At 46.6% G+C, this 12,517-nt stretch overlaps 2 protein-coding genes across 2 annotated transcripts in view; both read right to left on the reverse strand.

Moving 5' to 3' along the window:
- Positions 1–12,517, reverse strand: part of Zbtb39 (zinc finger and BTB domain containing 39) — a 161,047-nt gene that overhangs the window by 129,632 nt on the left and 18,898 nt on the right. The gene's annotated exons all lie outside the window — the stretch shown is intronic.
- On the reverse strand, positions 1,267–10,984 carry LOC127215648 (retinol dehydrogenase 16). Its single transcript, XM_051176085.1, has 4 exons — positions 10,463–10,984; positions 7,792–8,050; positions 2,787–2,950; positions 1,267–1,559 (listed from the first exon to the last, which is right to left on the reverse strand). Exons 1-4 carry the CDS (start codon positions 10,773–10,775, stop codon positions 1,342–1,344), a joined length of 954 nt encoding a protein of 317 aa, XP_051032042.1. The 5' UTR covers positions 10,776–10,984; the 3' UTR covers positions 1,267–1,341.

Genomic DNA, 12,517 nt, shown 5'->3' on the forward strand with positions numbered 1-12,517 from the left:
ATCAAAATAAACCGTGCACATTCCACCAGAGATGGAGCCATGTTTCCTTGCCCATTTCTTCCGCTACTCTGTCCTGACCTGTACAGACTCAAACTGCTCTGACTGCTCTCAAAGTCCCTGCTTCTGTCTGCAAGTCCTCCAGCATGATGTCTTCTGTGCACTGCCTACACCCACAGGACTTTCTTTCTTAGGCCTCACAGCACCAGTGTCTGGTCCTCAGATACTGGACTCGACTGCTCCTGAGAATACACTCTGGATGCTCTCTACCCTCCATTTCCGGGGCATCCCGGTGTGGTCATTGTCTTAGGTAGGGTTTCTATTGTTGCAGTAGCATAAAATAAGCGAATAAGATTTGCACCTTCCTGCATGTTTAAGCCTGAGTTGCGGCATTCAGAAGTCCTACAGACAAGGGCCAGCCCCCTGCTATGCTGCTCATAACAAACACGCTGACGTCCCAGTTTGCAGAGGAAGGAAGTAACTGAGGCTCTATAGAACATGCAAGCCACCGGCTGCCAGCTTTTCTGTACATGTGTCTGTCCTCTCTTTATCCCTCACTGAACCTCAAATTCCCTTTCAGAACTAAGCCATTCTGTAGCAAAGTGAGAGAGTTAGAAGGCCATGAAGTATCTGTGTAACATAATGAGATCCTGTCTCAAATAAACTAAATTATTAACTTAAATAAAGAATTTAGATGGGTCTGGAGAGATGGCTCAGTAGTTAAGAACACTGGCTGTTCTTCCAGAGGTCCAGAGTTCAATTCCCAGCAATCACATCGAAGCTCACAGCCATCTGTAATGAGATTTGCTGCCCTCTTCTGGCCTGCAGGCAGAACACTACATACATAATAAATAAATAAATCTTTTTTTTAAAAAAAAAAAAATGTTTAGACACAGGGACAGCTGGTGAGAGCATTTACCTCTCTGCTAGAGGACCCAAACTTTGTTCCCAACCCCATGGCTAGGTAACGCACAAGTGCTGGTAACCCACCTCCAGGGGATGCAATGACCTGCACTCTGTGGGTACTCCAACACACATGGAATAGAGACACACATGCACACAGATAGATAAAAACCAATCTTTAAAAATAAAATTAGGAAATGATGACCCTGAGATGTGGGTCATCTCACTTTCTCTTTTCAGCCATATTGGGGATCACGGTTGAGACACAGCAGTTGCTCATGTGACTCTGTCCTCCGTGTTCACACCCAGGGAAGGAAATCAGGCACCTATGGGTGTCCCTCTCAATGCCAACGGTGTTCTGAGCCCAGGAACCTTCCTTCTGAGGATCCGTGACCTGACACTACACTCATGCACCCCCAACTGTGGAAACAGATGTAGGCTTCACAGAGCTTTGGCAGGCTTCGGGGATGTCCAGTAGAAGAAGGCATCCACAAGAGCGGTGGGCAGGTAGCTCATGGGGAGGAAGAAAAGCTTGGCATCCCAACCAGCTGAGTATCGGGTGCGAGGGTGACAGGAAGTCAGCGCGTGCTCCATGCAGTCTGTCACCAAGGAGAGGTCCTCCTTGCATATCTGGTCCAATAAGTTTATGTTTGTCAGATCTATGCAGAATGAGAAACGATGCAGGTGGCGTTTACCTTCACCACTCCTGCTCTCCATCCCATGCCTCCCACATCAGAAGCCATGCCCAAGCCTAGCCTCTCCCAGGTCCTGAGGAGGGACCACAAGCCGGCTTCAAGGAAGAACCATGCAGCTCTCTGCCTGTGTGGTAGCATATCATTTTACGTTGTAGGACTTGTGTTTATGCTGCATTTGTTTATCTCGGTGAAGCTGTGATTCTCTGCCTGTCTAAACACCTGGTGGTCTAATAGAGCCGATCAGCCAATAGCGAGGCAGAAGCAAGGAGAGGTGGGGCTGGCAGGCAGAGAGGATAAATAGGGGAACCGAGGAAGAGGAGGAGGGCAGAAGAAGGACAGGAGACATCGGGGGCAGCCACCCAGCTACACAGCAAGACACAGAGTAAGACGGGAAGAAAGGTACACAGGAAGAGGAAAGGAGGAGTCTGGAGGCCAGAGATACATAATGTATACTACACATATATTAAGAAAAGCTGGCAAGAAACAAGCCAAGCTAAGGCCAGGCATACATAAGTAAGATAAGACTGTGTGATTTATTTGGGGGCTGGACGGCAGGCCCCTCAAAAAGAGTCCAAAGTGCCAAAAGAGTAAAAAAACACACCTGGGTACTTACTTAGAGATCTCTCTGGTGTAAATGGAGTTCTGATTGGTCTAAATAACAAAAACCCAGAGTCGGTTCTAGAGGGAATGCTGAGAGATCAGAGAGAAGGATCCACAGACGCCTTTATCTCACTACCTTCCCAGCAGACAGGAGAGTGCGTCCCTGTTTCTTCCCGCTATACCCTCTCTCCGCCCAGCCTTCTCACTTCCTGTCTGTCTGCACAGACCTCCAGACCTCTATGGTCAGCTAGTGGCACGCTCCACCCCCTGATCTTCAGACAAGCTTTATTTGTACAAGCAAGATGTCTGTTCTCCACAACAGTGGGAACTAGTCGAAGCTTATGGAAAATCACTGCTCCCTGGCTCAGGCTTAGCTTTCAAGTCATGATAATAAGAGATTCAAATGAAACAACACGCTGTGTTCTAGAAGCCAGGGCCACTCTTTGTGGTGAGATGGCCACCTAGTACCAAGGAAACAGAACTAAACCTCCTCACTTTGCGAAGAAACCCCTTGGGGTAACCACAGTCAACATCAAAAGGGCCCTCAGAATTCTAAACCCAACATTGCTCTGATCCCCAAAATCTACTCACAGGATAACAAAAACTTCTCGCCATAGCTCTCTTTGACCTCTGAGCTGGCCTGATCCCATAGCATCTTGACACTTGGCAATAGCCAGTCACGACTGGTCGCACCAGTCTTGAAGCTTCCAGGCTCTATGATAGCCACCTTCACCCCAAAATAGGAGAGCTCCCTCCTGCAAGACAGACAGACGTCAATACAGAGAAAACTCACAATGAGAGCACAGTCACACGCCAACACGAGCCTGTGGTGAGGGGAGGTCACGAGCTTTAGATCTGGGTTGTGCAGCAGATGGGAAAGAAATCTGTGGTGAGGGTACTGCCTCTGGTGTTTTGAATGTCACACTGTTTGGTACGTGCACCTCACTGGCCTAAAGCTAGACACGAAGTAAGACCTCTCTATACACTCCAGATATGAAGGGTCCCCCTTGCCCCGGTCCGGTCCTCCTCAATCTCAGATCTGCACCTTCCCCAAACCTGTCCCAGGGAGCGCTCAGGCCAGCTCCCTCAGGGCTCCTGCAGTATCTTCCTAGAGCCACTGTCTTGCTGCTTTGGAGTGCCTCACATTCTGCAGCCAGCGAGTTAACAGCACAGATGTCTCTTCTGGTTTGCCTTGCGAAGATCACGAGAAGTACATTCTTGTCCGTGGCACTCAGGTTCCTGCATGCTTGCAAGTGCTGACCTGCTCGGCCTCCTGCCTGTATCAAGTGACGTATCCTTTTTTCCAGTAGGAGCAGCCAGCAGCATATTCCATCAGACAGTGGCCACACAGAGCCCCGGGCAGATAGATTTTCTCACAAGCCTTCCTAATCAGGGAGGTTCGCACTTGGACCATTGCTATAAGCAACTTAAATCTGTTAACTGCTCTGGTCACCACTGAGGACCTGGGGTTAACCACTCCAAGGATGGCTGCAGTCTCTCTCTCTCTCTCTCTCTCTCTCTCTCTCTCTCTCTCTCTCTCTCCTTTCAATTTCTCAGTTGCCAGAGTTTTTAAGGTCTGGGGGGGATAAGACTTTGTGTCTTCCCAAATTACTACATATCTGACTTTACCTCAAAAAAATGTTCCTTTCATTAACCCTCGTCCAAAGCAAGACACAATTTTTTTTTTAATGTGTGTTGGTGTTTTGCCTGCATGTATGTCTGTGTGAGGGTGTCAGATCTTGAAGTAGACAGTTGGTGAGCTGCCATGTGGGTGCCGGGAACTGAACCTGGGTTCTCTGGAAAATCAGTCAGTGCTCTTAGCCACTGAGCCATCTCTCTAGACCCAAGCAGGATACTATTACCTGAACTTGACAGGAGGGTGGCATGGGGTGCTGGCACACATCATTCACCCTAACACATTCCTTTAACTCCCTCACTCAGGAAATAGATCTGCATGAGTTTGAGGCCAGCCTGGTCTACATAGTGAATTCCAGGCCAGCCAAGGTTACATAGTGAAACTGTATCTAAAACAGGGAGAAAAAGATGAACTGAACTCCTGTCTCAGCCCTGCCCATACTGGAGACATAGAGATGTACCCAGAAAATGATCACCAACCTCCAACAAGGAGACAATGGGAGGAGCCCAAAACCAGAGAGTTGATGGGAGGTGTCAGTCTGTAAATATGTTTCTCTATTGGTTAATGAATAAAGCACTGTTGGCCAATAGGAAAGCAAGATAGGTGGGACTAGGAGACAAGGAGGAGAGAGGAAGAAGGAGGGAGGAGATTCAAGATGGAGGACGGACAGAGAGAACACCAGCCCCTCTCTCCAGTAAGATGAGACCATGTGGAAATACTTAGATGAATAGAAATGGGTTAATATTTAAGACAGAGCTAGCCAATAAGAAATGCTAGTAGCTTTATATCTAACACAGTGTCTTTGTGTGTTATTTGGGGCTGGTGTGGCTGTGGGACCTGACCAGCATGGAGAAAAACAACTCATAACATAATGGAGCCTTCAACATAGCTAATAAAAAATTCCACTTAAAACTTAACAGAAGCTTAAAAAAGGGTTTTAGAAACAAAAGAACAGAAACAAGCAAGGCTTCTTGGTAGCAACATTTTTCTCAGTTTGGCTCTGTTTTGCTAGAGACAAGAAGAGACTTGCATGGCTCCTTTAAGGGAGGTTTCCTGACTCAGCATAAGCAGCAAAAAAAAAAAACCCTTTTAAAGAGCTCTGCTAACAACTGAATGGTGTGTATTAGAGTTGACAATGGCAGTGACCACATCTCCAAGCCGGCAACATGATGCTGGATGGCAGCGTAGACCAAGGCAGTGAGCACAGCTCTCAATTCTGGCAGTAAAGGTACCTGCCACCATCTTGGATAGACCATGGCTAATACAGCTGTGACTTCCATTTTAGCAATGTTGTTTACCAGATAAAAGACTAGTGACCAGAAAAAAGATAAAGATTTGCAGTAAAGACAGATTCAGATTAAGAAAAACCTCTAAAGGTTTATACTGTGTTTAAGTGTTTAAGGCTTGGGAGAGAAAAAGAAACAGCATACAATGAGTTTAAAAAGAATAATAAAAAGAGAGTAGCTGGGTGTGGTGGCACACACCTTTAATTCCAGCACTCGGGAGGCAGAGGCAAACAGATCTCTGTAATTTCAAAATAAACCTGGTATGCAGAGCTAATTCCAGGACAGATAAAAGTTACACAGAGAAACCCTGTCTCAAAAATGAAAAAATAGAAGTAGAAGAAATAGAGTAATAAAAAAGCCACGTAAAGATGGAAAACACAGAGAGAATCTGGATACTGTATGGTATTATATTGTCTGTATATCATTTGACTGCTGAGGAAATAACAACAACTTTTAAAACAAACGCAGCTGGATTAATTCAATTTATATATTTTAAAAATGCTTTGACTTCAAAATTTAAGTCTAAGGACAGGTTACTGGGGAAAAGGATTTCTATTTTTGTTTCCACAGAAAATGAAAAGCTGTGGATTCCTTCCAGACTAACGTGGTTTGATCAAGCCAGACCCTCTGAAACAGCATTCCAGATAATCCAACATTCAAAACAGTTGGGACAAGGTAGCCTTACAGACTACAGCCAAAATTTCTGCGGCTTCTTAGGATCCCCATGACAGCGCCCCCTACCAGCAGGAAGCTGTTTGGAAAGAACAACGCCCTAATTCCCAAATATTGTTTATAAATGTTTGTTTTCATTTAAATGGGATTGGTTATAAATGGTTAATGATCACAACCAATTCTTTTTAAAGGTAAAAAGGGGATTATGATATAGATATGAATACTTTGTTTTGGCATGGATTTTCATTTATTGATACAAATTTAAGGTCGATTTTGTGATATGTATATTTCTACTCTTGTTTGGGTATTGTGTTTATATAGCTCATCTAAAAATGTATAATTTAGTACAGATTAAAAATAGTTACCTATGGTAGTTAAAACTTAGAGTTAAGTTAGTTAGGTTTTCAAGATGTATTTGAGATGAATGGCATTCTTCAAACCTTTCAAAGACCTACAGAATATGGCAATTAAAATGGTTTAGGGTTTTTCTTAACAGCGAGGCACAATCACTCCCGGAAACACCATTTGTGTCAGAAAGGAAGATGAACATCAAAGAAACTCGTTATGAAGTTTACTTCCAATATGGTAAGACTGACCATTTGGGCAAGATACTGCTCTTGTCTAGACTGCTTGACTTTATGCTGTATAAACTGGACATGCAGGGCCCAGGAAAGTGACTGCTAATACGAGATGGGCATTGCTACAGGGTTCCTGCTTCATGGAACAGTCTGCCAGACAGTCTGCAGGACACAGAGAGAAGTGACTGACAAACTGCCAATGCAGGTGGACAGTTTAAAGTTTCCTGCTTTGTTGAGGAGTCTGCCTGACACACCATGCCCTATGGGCTGAAGATGGAAGATTACAGAAGAACTTCAGGTGGCTGATCAGGCAGTGAGTTGTCTCTGTCATTTCTAGAGTTTATATATTATCCTTCTGTGATCTTTGATGGAGTTGAAGACAGATAGTTATGGTTGTTATGAGTAGGTTTTTCCATGCCGGTTTGGTTCCACCGCCATGCCAGCCCCAAGTAATACACAGAGACGCTGTATTCGATATAAAGCTGTTGGGCAGTGACTAACTAGTATTTCTTATCGGCTAGCTCTGTCTTAAATATTAACCCATTTCTATTCATCTAAGTATTTCCACATGGTCTCATCTTACTGGAGAGAGGGGCTGGTGTTCTCTCTGTCAGTCTACCATCTTGAATCTTCTCCCTCCTACTTCCTCTCTCCTCCTTGTCTCCTAGTCCCGCCTATCTTGCTTTCCTATTGGCCAACAGTGCTTTATTCATTAACCAATACAAAAAGCATATTTACAGAATGACATCTCCCATAATATGGTTATAGTTTTCCTTAGTTAAGATTAAAGATAAGTTACATATAGGACTTTAGACTCACAAAGATAGGATAGATGATGAAATATTTTCTTTAAATCTTGCTAAATGTTAATGAACTAAACATTGTTAACTGTGGTTCTTATTTGATAACTGTTTTGTTATATATTTTACTATGTTAAAGTTAAAATCTTTCTTTTTATTTTAGACAGAAAAGAGAAGATGATGGGAGATGTCATTCTGTAAATGTGTTTCTCTTATTGCTTAATGAATAAAGCACTGTTGGCCAATAGGAAAGCAAACAGGCAGGACTAGGAGACGAGGAGAAGAGAGGAAGGAGTAAGGAGGAGATTTAAGACGGAGGACCTACAGGGCAGTACAACGGGCTCTCTCTCCTGTAAGATGAGACCACATGGAAACACTTAGATTAATAGAAATGGGTTAGTATTTAAGACAGAGCTAGCCGATAAAAAACTTCAACTGGCCTACAGCTTTATATCTAATACAGTGTCTCTGTGTGTTATTTGGGGCTGATGCGGCTGTGGGACTAGGCTGGCGGAAAACCTACTTATAACAGAGAGTGTCTTCTCTATGATGGCCTCCTAATGGCTTTGATTAAATAGCACCCCTGGCAAAGCTTCCCTTAGGGTCCACATCCCTGCCCAGTACCTGAGGCAGTCCGAGAAGGCCTCTACACCATACTTGGAGATGCAGTAGCCACCACCAAAGCAAGACACTCGACCCATGACGCTAGAGACGTTGACCACACGGCCCCTTGCCTTCCTCACTGAGGGCAGCATGTTCAGAGTCACCTCGATCATGCCCAACAGGTTCACATCCAGGACTTTTGCAAAGTCCTGCTTGTTCAGCCACTCAGTGGGACCCGAGGGAACAGAGATGCCAGCGTTGTTGACCAGGCCCCAGAGTCCTAGGGACAGTGGGAAGAAGAGAGAGTCATACAACCCAGCTATAGTTGTGGATGGAATGCATGCTCAGCAAGGCAAGACCGCTTACACATGTGTTTACTGGAGGGTAGGATGCTATGAACAGCAGCCTGGTTTCATCAGGGCAGGGAACCCATCCCACATGCTCTAGGCTCACTGCATGGATACCTTCCTCCTCTAAGTCTTCATGGCCCAGCTCCCTGCCCAGGAAGTAAGAAGCAGTCCTTTCTCACTTGCTAGTTTCAAGAAGGGATGTTGAAGACGTGGTGTGCCTCCGTTTATTGGGAGGCCAGCAAACCCTGCTTGTGTTTTACAGACTGATGTCATACATGAGGGTATTTCATTCTTTCAGTTGTATTTTCAGATTTCTGAGCACTTCACATAGTACTGCCTTGAAGGTGAGGGTGTAAAGATTTCACTAGACCCAAGATAAATGACAAACGGGTGTTTACTGGGGAACAACTTACACAGTTAATAATAAAGAATGCAGGAGTGCTCCTCTGCCCTTCCTATCAGTCAGACTGACCCAAGCCAAAGAGCAGGCAAGAAAGGCCACATTCACACTTCCCTCTTCCCACCTGAAGCCACATCCAAAGGGGTGTGGCCAGCATTACAGGCTCACCTGGCAAGATACTGCTCTACACCTTTGTCTTTCAAGCAGCAAAGAAAGGAGAAAGGGACTTAGGAGATAGCTCAGTGTGTATAGGACTTGCCACCCATGCATGAAGACCTGGGTTTGAGCGCCACAACCCATGTGAATAGTGGAGAATGGTAGCGTGCTTGTCATGTTAGAGCGGGGGGGGGGGGGGGAGGCCTAGACAGGAGCCTACAAACCCAATAGACTAGACAAAGCTGGGAATCAAGGTGGGAGGTCTTTAAAAAAAAAAAAAAGCAAACAAAAACCACGTAAGTAAACAAACAAGGTTGACAGCAACCTTACTTGAGTGTGTCATGTGGCCCTGTATGCGTTGGCGTGTCCAGCATCCACACCGAGCATCTTCCCTGAGGTGTTTACAAAATACAAGGCCCCCCTGAGGGAGCAGGCAGTGCACCAGTACAACTCCACACTCTGCCCGGGAAAACAGAGCCCTCTCCTCCCACTCATCCACAGGACACTGCCGCTTGTCTGTCTGAGTCACCGTTACAGACAGATCTCCGGGCAACCACCCTGTCAGGGCTGAGCATCTCAACTGCCCGTCTTCACGTCCTCCACCGTGCCTGGTCAGCTGGGGGATACTTGATTTCAAGCTATTATGGTCCCAAAAGCCACGTGCCACCTCAGTCCAAACCCATAGCTTGCCCTTCTGGAGGTGCAAACCGCTTAACTGAGATGTTTTGTTGTTGGGATCCCAACACAAGCTCAGAAAAACTACCAAGATAGTGCTCAAGATCATAAATGTGGGGAACAAGATGTGGGTGGGTGGTGGCACATACCTGTGCTTCTAGCACAAGAGGGGCTGAGACAGAGAGATCACGAGTTCAAGGCCAGCTCTGTATCAAGATCCTATCCCAAAACCCAAGCTAAACAGACACCAAAGACTCCCAGCTTCTGATGCCAAGATGCATTTGCATGAGCAGGCTTTCCTCAACAGTTAGGGTTTTCTGCTTCATTAAGTATTATCATGCAAGCCAGGACAGGTTAGCACATGCCTTTGATCCCAGCGACTGGGAAACAGAGGAGGGCTGATCTCTGAGGCCAGCTTAGTCTGCCATGAGTTCCAGGGCGCCTACGGTTCTTGTCTGCTGGATGCTGAATTGTAGGTTAATTTTTGTTGTTTACATGCTCTAGTGAACAATCACCATGTTTTCAACCTATTCTTAGATTTCTTTTAAACCAAGGTTATTCTTTTGTCCCATTACAATTAACACAGCCAGCCTGGTGAAAGAAAGGTTAACCCTTTCCCTTGACCTACAAGTTGGACCTAAATCTTGTCGCTGCCTGCTCTACACAGGAACCATCTTGTCTCCCTCCAGAGAGGACGGCACATGACAAGTAAGAGCAATTACAGTGCTGATACAGGAGGTCCACTCCGCACGGCCCCAGATACTCTCTCTGCCCACAGAGCCCAGGGACAAGTCCCACCCTCTGCTCCAGAAAGGGGCCCTGTCTAAGGTGGCACCAGCATCCAGCAGTCTGGGTTTTCTCCACAGAAATGATGGCAGCGCAGAAGGGAGCCTGAGAAAGTGGACCCTCACCAGGGCACCAGGGAGCTTGGGAGACAGCACATGGGGGAGAGAGAGAACGCACTCAGGTGATGGGTGTCGGGGAGGGCAGGAGGCTGCGGCTACTTCAAGTGCCCCACACCCCTTCAGGACTCCTGCCAGGGACTGTGAAGGAGAGACCCTTTCAAGCAGAGAATCAAACCAACAGACAGACACAGGAATCTCAATGGTACCTCTGTTCCCGACTCGTTCCTTCACCCACTGAGTGGCTGCCACAATACTCTCTGTCTTGGTGACATCAAGGATCACTGTCTCCAGCCTGTCTGATGTCCTGTTCCTCAGCTCCTCGGCTCCCTTCTCTGTCAGACATGCAGCCAGCACCCTCATGCCTCTCCTGTCCAGCTGTCTGGCCAGCAGGTTTCCAAAGCCCGAGTCGCAGCCCGTGATGAAGACATACTTGTCTTGGAGATGGCTCACCACCTGCCTCTCCCTGAACAAGCGCAGGAGGTTCCACAGGCCCACTAGAGCCACCAGATAGAGCCACATGGCTTGCAGAAGACAAGCACAGACTCTTTCACGACAAAGTGAGCCAAGGACAGGAGAAGCAGTGGTCTGTGGTCGGCTGCGTAACCTTCAGGCTTCTGGCAAGGATGCCTAGTTTTCCTCTCTGATGACTGTTTCTCTAGAACATTCTTCTTATGTTTTTAAATCCTGCTGTACCTCTCTGCTCTTCAGGTTGATTTTCTGTGCTGATATACAAATATCCTTGGGTGCCTCCTACTTAGCAACACTTTCCTAATTGGTCTACTTGCTTCTGCCCTCCTGCACACATGGAAGATCCATCCATGCCAAATGACTCATGGCCCACATGAGTCAAGGTCTAGGCTCAGGCTCCTTGTGTGCTGCAAGGCACCATCTGAACTCTGGGAAGGTACACTTGGACTATAGACACGTTTACAGGGAAATTGCTCTCTGAACCCACTTTTCCTCATTGACTACAGCACTCAGCAAATTGACTGCCATTCCCTGCCGGATGATGGGAAACGGAAGCAAGAAGACATCCATTCCCTTCCCAGAGTAACCCTGTCTGGGGTGGGGGAGTGGGAACCCTGAATGTAGATTCTGGCCTCAAACATGATCTGCCCTTCTTTGCTGCTTATTGCTGTGATAAACACTATGAGTAAAACCTTTCTATGCCTCAGTTTATGGTCTATCTCGAAGGATCGTGGAGGCGGATCCTGAAGCCAAGGTCATGGAGAGACGCTGATTACCAGTTTGCCCCTTGTAGCTTGCACAGCCTTGCTTTTTTTTTTTTTTTTTTTTTTTTTTTTTACAGCACCCAGGAAGCATGACCTGCTCAGGGCTGGTTCTGCCTGGGGGTGAGCTGGGCCTTCCCTTATCAATCATTAATGAAGAAAATGCCTTAGAGCAGTAGCGCTCAACCTCCCTGACACTGCCACCCTCTAATACAGTCCTTGGAGTGTGCTGACCACCCCCCCACCATTAAATCATTTGTTTCTACTCCATAACTGTAACTTTGCATACCTGACATGCAGGATATCTGATATGTGACCACTGTGAATCGGTGATCCAACCAACCCCGAAGGTGTCTCGGCCCACAGGTTGGGAACCATGTCCCTACAGGCAATCTGACAGCAATTTCTCTCAAGTGAGGTTCCCACTCCCAGATAACCTGTGTCAAGATGATAAAGAACTGAACAAAACAGGAAGGAGAGGGAACGGGGTCTGGGAAAGCCTGAGGTGAAGCTCCTAGAGCTACGGAAAGGCAGAGGAGAACAGCTTGTATAAGCTCTTCCCCAGCTTGCCCGACTGTAGCCACCTTGGCTCCTAAGAACCCTGATTGCTTCAGGCGAGCACAAGCCAGTTTTTCCTGCCTTGCTTCTCAACAAAATGTATGTTAATTGACTCATTGGCTCCTGCACCAGGCATGTGCCTGACTCTGGTCCCCGCATCAAGGTCCTCTCGGCAAAGATGGAGTCACTTTCCGATGCTCTTTCTGACACAAGAGCTGTGGGGAGCCGACTGTTCTTGTGGTTTTTAAGGAGCAAGGGTTTATTCAGGCTCAGAATCTGAGGGTATGGTCCATCAGGACAACAAAAGCATAAGGTCGCTGGCCACGTATTTTCCACAGGAAGCAGAGAGAAAAGAAAGCTTACAATACGCTTGCCCTCTCATTGTTAATTCGGGTCAGGACTCCACCTATGGCATGGTGCTGCCCACTCTCTAGAAATGACCTCACAAAGCCAGTCAGTTGGTGACGGCACACG

Source organism: Phodopus roborovskii, unplaced genomic scaffold, assembly GCF_943737965.1.
Source record: "Phodopus roborovskii unplaced genomic scaffold, PHOROB, whole genome shotgun sequence".
NCBI classification, from domain to species: domain Eukaryota; kingdom Metazoa; phylum Chordata; class Mammalia; order Rodentia; family Cricetidae; genus Phodopus; species Phodopus roborovskii.

Excerpts from the sequence above, each read along its gene's own strand:
- LOC127215648 (XM_051176085.1), bottom strand. The coding sequence starts at position 10,775 with ATGTGGCTCTATCTGGTGGCTCTAGTGGGCCTGTGGAACCTCCTGCGC. Across the intron at positions 2,951-7,791 it reads GCCTTCTCGGACTGCCTCAG|GAGGGAGCTCTCCTATTTTG; the intron begins GTACTGGGCAGG and ends TCTGTCTTGCAG. Across the intron at positions 1,560-2,786 it reads CGAGAAGTTTTTGTTATCCT|ATCTGACAAACATAAACTTA; the intron begins GTGAGTAGATTT and ends CATTCTGCATAG.